The 10,000-nt window shown below is 39.0% G+C and overlaps 2 protein-coding genes across 5 annotated transcripts in view; one reads left to right on the top strand and one right to left on the bottom strand.

The window, feature by feature from the left end:
- The window catches only part of LOC138038235 (latent-transforming growth factor beta-binding protein 4-like), a 44,167-nt gene extending 37,966 nt beyond the window's left edge, over window positions 1-6,201 (bottom strand). The window contains exon 1 of the mRNA XM_068884043.1: window positions 5,734-6,201. Coding sequence (XP_068740144.1) covers window positions 5,734-6,040 — 307 coding nt within the window. The 5' untranslated portion in view covers window positions 6,041-6,201. The remainder of the gene's footprint in view (window positions 1-5,733) is intronic.
- The window catches only part of LOC138038715 (protein mono-ADP-ribosyltransferase PARP16-like), a 126,009-nt gene that overhangs the window by 98,125 nt on the left and 17,884 nt on the right, over window positions 1-10,000 (top strand). The window contains exons 1-2 of one of the 4 annotated variants that reach the window (XM_068884742.1): window positions 3,426-3,773; window positions 7,574-7,814. The exons of 1 other annotated variant lie outside the window; for it this stretch is intronic. In XM_068884742.1, the coding sequence (XP_068740843.1) occupies window positions 7,614-7,814 (201 nt within the window). In that variant the 5' untranslated portion in view covers window positions 3,426-3,773; window positions 7,574-7,613. Of the gene's footprint in view, window positions 1-3,425; window positions 3,774-7,573; window positions 7,815-8,751; window positions 9,527-10,000 lie in introns of those variants that run through there. 2 more of the 4 variants (XM_068884752.1, XM_068884744.1) reach the window with 2 other exon arrangements.

Below are 10,000 nucleotides of genomic sequence, written 5' to 3'. Positions count from 1 at the left end.
CAAGGATCATAATGAATCAAGATTAATACAACCGGAAATAGTTTGTTAGATTTTTTTTCAGGTTTATCTCAAAAGTTTCGTCCCATGTCCTTCCCTGATTTGTTTGTAAACCAGTGAGAAGCGTTATTTTGCATTCTTAAAGGGAAATTTCAAATAATTATGCCAGTGGAGTTTTTTCATCTTTCAATTTTTTTCATAAATATTTCAAATTTCAACTGAAATACTTCAAATACTACTAACCCCTTCTCACATCATTGTACCTGGGTCAGGAATTATGATATGAGTTTGAAATATAAAAAAACAAAATACTGCTCACATGAATTGGTTTTCGAGATACTTTTCAAAAACCAAGTTTCAGAGGGTCTTTGAGCAGCACTGTACCATTACCATACCCACGATTTGGGACCCAGAAAAACACCCTTTAAAACATTGCCCCTCACAATAGTAGTACACAGGTATGAACCTGTTGCCCTTTTGTAAGATTGGAGTAATCTTTTTCATTGGACACAGGACTCTTAAGAGTGCGAAAATCCTTTCCAGCTTCCTTAAACTGTTGAAAATAATTTTACTTTTTTATCTGTGACCACATTTTCTGTCATCCTGTAGAGTGCTCTTTTACCTCTTCAAAGATTGTCTATCTAGATTATCCTGGTGATCTGGTGACGTCATGAAAGGCCTGGGCACAAAATTTTAATGCCGTATCCCACAAACGCGCGCGGCCTGAGGTATTGTTTTCGAATTTAACATGGCAGTCGCAGTGGGCGGATCTCGTCGGTTCTACTTGAACTTTTACTCTCTGCAATTCGGTAACAGGAATGTGGGAGACACGAACGAAAATGATCTGTCACGTTTTGGCAATGGAATACTGCAGGAGTTAAAGAGTTTGGATGCGATCGGTCGTTGGTGTTGAAAATCTCAGCTGATAGGCCATGCTGTTGAATTGTAAGCACAAATCTGCACGGTTTTATTTGATTATTTTGGTTTCCAGTAAGCACAACTGCATTAAGTGTTGCTTTTGTTTGGTTATTTAAGCTACGTTTTGCACAATAATTGTTGGATTTTGCCTTTAGTTAAAGCTTACTTTAACTGCTCGTAGATAAACCCTCGAAGCGTCGGTCTGAAATCTGCTCCATTTCTGAAACTCCAACAGATCATTTTCCCAACGACAGTCTCCTGCAAGTCCTGTTCTCATATTTGGTAAGTAGACTTTCAGGTAAATCTTTTATCCGGACATGGGTAAACATTTCAGGTAAATGTGACTACAGTTTGATCTCAACTTTTCTATCGCCATGGACCGCCATGTTTTAAAATTCGAAAACAACCACATCAGGCCGCGCGCGGTTGTGGGATACGGCGTTAAAATTTTTGGCCGAGGGCCTTTTCATGACGTCACTAGATCACCTGATGTAGCAGTGACATTTTGCATTTTGCCTGAGTATGATATGAATATTTATGCTGATTTCAAAACCCAAGCTGCTGGACACAGTTGACACAACAACAATAGTAATTATTATTATTGTTCAATGTGTTCAGGTACTTACTTGTACTACAAGAAAGAGTATGCTGTTTCCTACTTTCTTTGGGAATATCAAATAGTACATCAAATCAGTTAATAATGGTTAATTTTTTGCAGTTCTATTTTGCTTCCCTAAACTGAATTATTGTGCTACTTTTTTCTGATGTGTCCAATAAAGCTGATAAACTTATAAAAAAATATTGAAAGAATGTGAATTAGGTTATTAAAGTTGTCACATTTTTGGGATCTTTGCTGTAAGAGAAATATCAAGGTTAAGATTTTATATTTGCAGAGGTACAACCTCAGAATATTATGTACTACCTGGATCCAAACTCATTTTATTATTGGAGAAGATTTCTTTCATCATTGTTTTACTCAACCTCAGGACTTTGTTGTTGTTTATTATACTGTCTAACACACAGCACACTTTTGTATGAAATATGAATAGGCAAACAAGAATTTTCGTTAGAGCAAAATTACTGTTGCGTTAAAACACTAATGACAACCCAACTTACGGTGCTCATAAATATTCACAGTCTCTTTCCTATGTTCTTTGCAACTGTCTTTAATTCAGATTATTGTCCATTATCCAAGTAAAATTATCTCAAAGGACTTGCCAGCACATTTGCACCGCCTGGGTATTGCCCTTTGCAAGGCTATTAAAGAACACATCAGCTGTTACTTTTGGCAGCATTCAGAAGCAAACGTTTGGTCTCGAGATTAACAAAGTTTCAGCCACAGCAACTGATGCAAGAAATCTAGAATTACCTCGACTAGGAAAGGGGGCAGAAATAAAATAATTCAATTGTCAGATCAAAATTAACCACAGCTCGCTTTTTAGGTGAATCGGGGAGGACATCTTTACAGAAACCTCGCACACTTGGAAAATACGCGACTGTAACGATACCTGCGAAAGGTCCAGCGTATTTCTCCGCCGATATCCCGAACGATTTTTTGTACATTTTGTGGTGTGATTGAGACTTTATCCTCGAGCAAAACCCATCCAAACGAACCAGGAGAGTATGGCGATCAAGTTATTTTCCGTGTAATAAGACACGAAACGACTTCACCGCCTGCTGACCTCTGATTGGGCAGAAAAACACAAAGAATTTCTGGCACCAATCAGAATTGAGAACTACTCCTGCTTGTTTGGAACTGATCTGGTAAGAACGTGTCCCCCAGGGGCTCTTCTCGCCCCTACTATGCTTTTCTTTGTGGGCCACTTTCTTTTGCCCATTAGACTTCCCCTTGCCTCCGCGATCTGCCCTGGGTCCGCCGAGGATGGTTTTCCTGGGCCCCGGGTGGGGCCCCTGGGTCTCCGAGGATTGGTTCCCTCAAATAGTACTCCGTTTTCCTTTCGTCGTTGATATTGGGTGAACGAACTCATCACAAATTTGCATAATGGCGGCTGGACGCATCTTTGGTTGCTTTGCGCTTATTACTCTTTCTTTGCTTCTCCGAGTGGTTTATTTCGGGCAAAATACCACAAAACTGTCAGCTAATTATTTACGTTCGCCGACGAAGGTGTTTTACTACGCATATGATGGCAACCCAGACGGGTTCCCGCTGCTTCAGAAATTCGACCACGCGGCCTGTGATGCCCGCCATCTTGGATCATGTTTTTCATCGACCAAGTTGTAGACAAAGCCATCGAGGGAAATTTGGAAAATCAACTCTAAACTATTCCAGCAATATTGATGCCAGTTTTGATCTCAATTATCAAAGGTCTGTGATGATGTACATCCGAACCCTGGACCCACGACTGCTAATAAAAATCCAAAACAAAATACGGATTCGACCAAATTGAGGAAAGCACCGGTATGGAAGTGTCCTTGTGCTCTCTGTTTAAAACTGGTTCGTGCCAATCAGAAGGGTATCCTTTGCGGTATTTGTAATAGATGGCATCATATAAAATGCTTAAATATGGATCCTAAATAGTACATGACTCTTAGCTCTTCAGATGAGGAATCAGTTGCTGCAATGACTGTAAGAATCCATTTAATTTTACGGATTCTTTCTTCGAAGCCTCGCGTGGCTCTGAAGGTTTTGATGTTTCTGCCAACAAGGAAAGTCAGACCTCCACAGCGAACCTTGTGGATAACTACAGATTTATCTCTCTCCTGTCTATTCCAGGAAAATGTGAAGAGCGTATAGTGTACTCAGCAATTTATTCCCATGCCTCAGCTTACCTGTCAGAATGGCGTGATAACATATAACACTTGACGCTGATCAGGCGGAACTCTCTTCAACCCAAAAAGTTATAAAAAGCCTTTTGTTTCCTGTGTGTTTTCCATAGATGTCGGGATGTGACTTCGAAAACGCCTTTCATGCGCAAGTATTGCTCATTAAGGTGATTCCTTAGAAAAAAAAGTTGTCGAACGATTTCCTTGAAACTTGCCCTGAATGTTCCCTACTAATCCCTGTTTTGAGAACTACAATAAAAAAAAGAGATGTCACCGTGCTTGCTTAAGAGATATAATGGGCCAATCTTATCCCATTGATGCCTGCACTGATACTAATCATCATCGGCTGAGGGTTCATCTCGCGGTAGCTAAACGAGAGGGTTTTTTAAGTAACACTTGAAAAAACACCTGATAGGTAGAAAGTCCAGGGCATATGGAACACTGTCTTTTATAGTTTACGAAAAATCATTAAACTTAAAACGACGCCGACTCAAAACTTTTCTTCGGGGTCGTTTTTTTCAAGATCATAATTTACATCCCTGGGTAAGGGGCATCGTGTACGTTTTTAACTATATCTTTTTTTCCTTCCGATAATTAAAAAAAATTGTTTTAAAGGAGATAATATGTACACCATAATTATGGAATAAGAAAATATAGGTCGCCGTGCTCGTTTAAGAGTAAAGCACTATCATCCTGTCTATCTTGATTATCGTAGATCGAAACAACAAAATTCGCCATTTTCTCGGAATGCGCTCGCTTGTTCGCAAAGATAAGTATGGGTCATTCACAACTTCTCTCACGTGTTTTGAGCGTGTATGATCGACTTACGCCATATTAACAATGTTGCAAATTTGATCCAATTTAGAAATATTGACACACCATATGCGCAGTAAAGGATGCTTGGTGCAATACTGAGGAATTACCTTAAAGCGAGGAAAAATACTGTAACATGCATCCATGAACGTAATGCTAGTAACTTTGAAGTTGTCCTTTGTAAGGTCGTGCGTTGGACTGCAGCAAAGGAACATGGATAAAAAGATACATTTCTTCTTGCATTTATGCGTACACTCAAATGCGCTTTTCAGCAATTGCAATGAACAGAGAGATAAACCTTAGATCAAATACAGCATTCTAAAGAAACGCTGACTGATAGGAGATGGAGATGAAACGCAGACCATTAAAGGCAATTCAGCCAGCCAGTGGACAATGTGGGATAGGGAGACACGCATGAAAATTTTATACAATCCGCTAAGACTGTATAAATTACTCAAGAATATTCTTGCAAAAAGAATATATTGACTGCCTGAATTGACCGCCAAAATTTTGAATTCCAAAATCTTGAGTTCAGGATTTTGGAAACCTAATTAACTCTAACTCTACGACATAACTTTATGAAAATAACTCTAAGAATAGCTGTCCCCTTCTTTTGATGTTATTGAATTTACAATGCCCGCAAATGAAAGTTGCTTTGAGGAATTTGAATTTCGCAAGACGTTAATGAAAGTCTTGAAACTTAATTGAATGTTTTCAATTATGCAGATATCCTTGTGGAGGGTGCATTTCGTGCAATTGAACGATTGGCGCAAATGAACGTATTTTCGCATTATTGTCTGACTTTTAGTGCAAATGATTGCGTATTTTCTCCAAATGAACAGCAAAAGGTGTATTATGCTCCAGAATCAAATTGCCACAAATTGTCACTGGAGATAATGCTAGAAGAGGCCTCATTTGCATTATATTTGCTATAGTCGGAAAAAATACAAACAACATTTCTTTCCTAAATATTTGCCTCGTCGCAAACATACTATGAAACCTCACTCGTTACCACAAATTTGGATGAAACTGCACATTTTGCAGTAATTTTACCTTGGGAATCAAATGTGATCGAAACTTTGTTTTGTTCTCAATTTAAATGGTTAATTCTTAAAGCTGATTCAGTCAAAAGGTATAAAATAAGTAAGAGTGATAAAGGCACTTTTATCAAGATTGGTGCCGTTTGAACTCTTAATAACATGGGAACAAAAAGTTTCTAACCTTGCAAGCATGATGTTCCGGTGTATCCGGCTCGACAGGAGCACGCCCGTGATTCTGACAAACTGTACGGGCATGTGCCTCCGTGTGATGCTGCACGCGTTATCTGTCGGGTCCGCCACTGTGTCCTTGACAATGATAGCGAGTAGGAGCAAGAACCCCAGCTTTCCCAGCTACCGACTTTACATTTAACCGGACGATTATTTGTAGATGTCTGTCTCCATAACCACGGTGTCCCGTTACACGCGTTCCCCGGCAATAAAAGCAACAAGAGCAGGATTGCTATTTGCAGCTTGACTTTCGACTTCATAATTTCACAACCTTAGGGCCACTTCCTTCTGTTTCAAGCCCTGACCTGGAAATAACTATTTCGAGGCCGTTGATAAGAATTTAATTAGCTCTTCCGTTTTTGAAGTCGTAGGATCTTCCGTTGTGGCCCTTTTCCCTTTATAGGTCCAGAAATTTCTTGACTTAAAAATTGTTTTATTGGGTGCCTTCGACAAAAACATTCTTTAAATAGTCAAAAGCCTGATAATATTGCACATGGAGCATGAAACACAACTTTTTTAGCACTTCAACCAAAGCTTCGGAAATATGCAAGGGGCGAAAAAGGTAAAGGAGAATTAGAAACTAAAAAAGTTAGTTTTCTGTTCGTGCAAATGCAAATTCGCAAAAAAAGGAGCTGAATAGTACGTAAACCTAGAAGAAAGAGGAAGGGTGTAAACATTCACCATGAGATAATGGTGATATCGAAAATACCTTGACAATGATAATTACGCACTTCATTTAACCATACGATATCGAAGATACCTTAGAATGATAATTATAGGCACTTCATTTAAGCACGTGAGGCTTCTTAATCGATAAAGGGTTTAGTTTCTACAGAACCTGTGGTGCTGCTTCTGTGGGAAAGTGAAACACAGGAATGGATTTATCCACTGAGTTTATATGGTCAATCGACCGCCGTAAAGAAATTCGTAAGCTGGCCTTCCGAGCGTTTCCGTTCGTCATAGCGAATATTTATTATTCGGGACTACTCACTGTAAATTGACCTGCTCCCAACCGATTGGCTTCATAGCTCAAATGGTTGAGTATTGCACCGGCATCGCAGAGGTCATGGGTTCGAATCCAGTTGAAGCCGCCTGAATTTTTTACATGTCTATGGGAGTGTTCGGACAAGTTCGAGGATCACATCTCACTTTCATCCTTTCGGTTATTGTCATTGTTTTGGGGAAAATAAAGTAGTGAAGGACGTATGAAGTGACAATAATAGAATTGTTTGAGTAAACCTCTCGATCGAACGTGTAAACACTAAAAGAACCCTTGAACGATAATAATTACATAACCCGATATTGTACACCTAGGATACTGAGGAGATTTGTTGTGTATGTGGAGTGTACTGTGCGTCCACCGCGTAAGGTTTCAAGACTAATTACGCTGAGTTTCTATATATATTTTTTACTTCTCCGTTTCCATATAAATTCGGTATAAATGTGTCTAGTTGAAGATAGTCGACTGCGGTTGAGTTTTGAACTGAGACTTGTTGCTTGTTGTTTGTCACCCAGTATCTCATGAGGGCCGTGTTAATAGCTTCCTAGGAGACCAAGAATTGAGAAAAGTGCAGCTTGAAACTATAAGCATCAGTATCTCGAGTCTCGAGATATCGAATATTTTCAAAGTTGTTTTTTTATGTGGATTGTTTGGAACTTTTTGATATTGTTGTTCCAGTCAACAACGCACTTGATTGTTGAAATTGTTAGGCGCTTTAGTGAAACACTATTGCTTATTTACTTCATGTTAACCACGTTTATCAATTACCGACGGCATTCCTTGCACCCTTCAGTAACTCGTAACCTCAAGCTTTGGGCAACACGGCAGACGCAATGCACCTGCTCTGCTTACTCTTGCGTTTTGTGGTTGGTTTTTCAAGTTGGAACTATAGCAAAGGTGCTTTTCTGGACCAGAAACAGAGACTGTTATCCTTTGGTCACCACATCAAATGCACGTACACTTACGAAGTGGCAGTTCATACCGCTAGAGGCGCACACTCGACAACGAGTAACGGATACCAAGTTCACGCTCTGGTGAGTTTGTAGGTTGGAATACAAAACTAATCTATTTAACTACTATTAATTTGGCAAAGGGTTCTCGTATGATTCCTTTCTTTAACATCCTCATTATTGAGCTTGGGCTTGCCAGCGAGATTTCGGGCGTGATTAACTTTGCCTGTGTCCATATCTCTGGTGGCAAAATATCACTCGATTTCGTGATTTCGAATCAAGTTTCCCACGGAAGGTTGATGTTATCATTACAAAGGAGTATTGTGTTTGTGTGCCCTATAGCGATATTAAGTACTTTGTGAACTGGAATCTCTTTCATTTGTCTAGTGAGTAGTGTTTTTCTTTTTCACCAGCATAACTGATTTTATGAACACTACTAAGGTTATACCAGAATGCGAGGCTCCTTAAATTCTACTTGTGGAAGTCGTAAAAAACCCCAAAATACTTTATTTACTGAAGTAAATGGCGGTATTTTCAAGATTTATTTCATATGCTACAATTTCAATTCATTTCACTTCACGGGATTACTGGTTTAAATGTTTATGCCTATTTTCAAATCCTTTATTTTTAAAGGAGAAAATTAGGGTGCGTTCGATTGACCGTATTCCGGAATAGGAATACATGGGAGTATAAGTTAGAAATGCTAAAATGCTATTTTAAACATATTTTTGTTATCCTTGTTGCTTCGAAACGCGCCAAACATACCGTACTCGATTTCCTTTGTTCTTTTCGGTTGGAATATATTCGATAACCCCAGTTAACGACTAAGGGTGTGTTTTTTTTGGGAAAATCCGAAAACGGATTCTTGAATGCAAAACGGATTTTGCGTTTTTTTGGCGAAATCCAAAAACGGATCATGAATCCAAAGTATCCACACTCGAGGAGGATACTTTGGATCAAATATTCGGATTTTTGACATTCACCGCTTCAGCGTGTTTTTGGGTAAGGATTTGAAAAAAGTATTCTTAACGAGCGGTTTTCCATGCAAATGTGATACACAACAGCTACCGTGCATGAGAGTTAAGCTGAAATGTTCTTCTCGCGCCATTTTTACCGTACGATCGAAGACACGAATGGGTCGAAAATAGTTAGGTTTCCTGCAAGGCGCAAATTAACATCTGAATATGATCAAATGCTCCTTAAAACTAAAACTACCCCTAATAATTACAATAAAATATACTTAAGAATACTTGAAATTAATAGCTTAAAAAGAAGTCAATCTAACAATAACAGGCAAAAGCCTTCCTAAATAAATAAGTCTTTATAGTTTGTTTAAAAACCAAAAAGTCATCGATGTCTCTAACACTTGCAGGCAAGCTGTTCCACAATAAAGGGGCAGCTGTTTGGAATGATCTGTCACCAAGAGTTTTCTTTGTTTTTCTTATGGACAAATGTAATAGTAGTTCTTCAGAAGAACGAAGCTGGTATTTACATTTATCCTTTAATCGAACTAGATTGCAGATATAGGACGGCGCCAGTTGATATATTGCTTTAAATGTCAAAACTAAGATTTTGAACTCGATACGGTAAGTAACGGGTAGCCAGTGCAAAGAAAATAAGACGGGTGTAATATGATTAAACCTCGGTGTTGAACATACGAGCCGGGCAGCACTATTTTGGATGCGTTGTAACTTACTTATGTGTATCGCGGGAACTTTATAAAGAAGACTATTACAATAGTCTAAGCGGCCAATGACAATGGAGTGAACAAGCGTATGTGTGGCATCGATGGTGAGGTACTTTCTGATCCCCCTTATATTGTAGATACGAAAAGACGCAGCTTTACATATTTTATTGATGTGTGGGATCATACTCAGGTTCTGGTTAAACCATGATCCTAAGTTCCTAACTGAAGCTACGGGAACTATACTGCTCTCACCAACAGTAAGACCATCAATGTTCACTTTAGTCAGTTATTTTCTAGTGCCTTTTATCATGAACTCCGTCTTACTATCATTCATGCGTAGTTTGTCCTTGATCATCCACGATCGTAAAGCCTGTATGCACTGCTCCGAGCATTGATTCAACTGCGTCATTTTGCGAACAAGCCAAGTCAGCATTGAATGAAAGATACAGCTGAGTATCGTCTGCGCATGCGTGCGATTGTGGTAGATAGTTCTTAATAAGCTCAAAAAGCTTACTGACATAGATAGTAAATAGCAGTGGACGTAAGCATGATCCTTGAGGAACACCACGTTGCAATTTGAACT

This window comes from Montipora capricornis, chromosome 2, assembly GCF_036669925.1.
Source record: "Montipora capricornis isolate CH-2021 chromosome 2, ASM3666992v2, whole genome shotgun sequence".
In the NCBI taxonomy this organism is placed as follows: Eukaryota; Metazoa; Cnidaria; class Anthozoa; order Scleractinia; family Acroporidae; genus Montipora; species Montipora capricornis.
The sequence above is the reverse complement of the archived record's forward strand: the minus strand, read 5'-3'. Positions and strand labels throughout refer to the sequence as shown.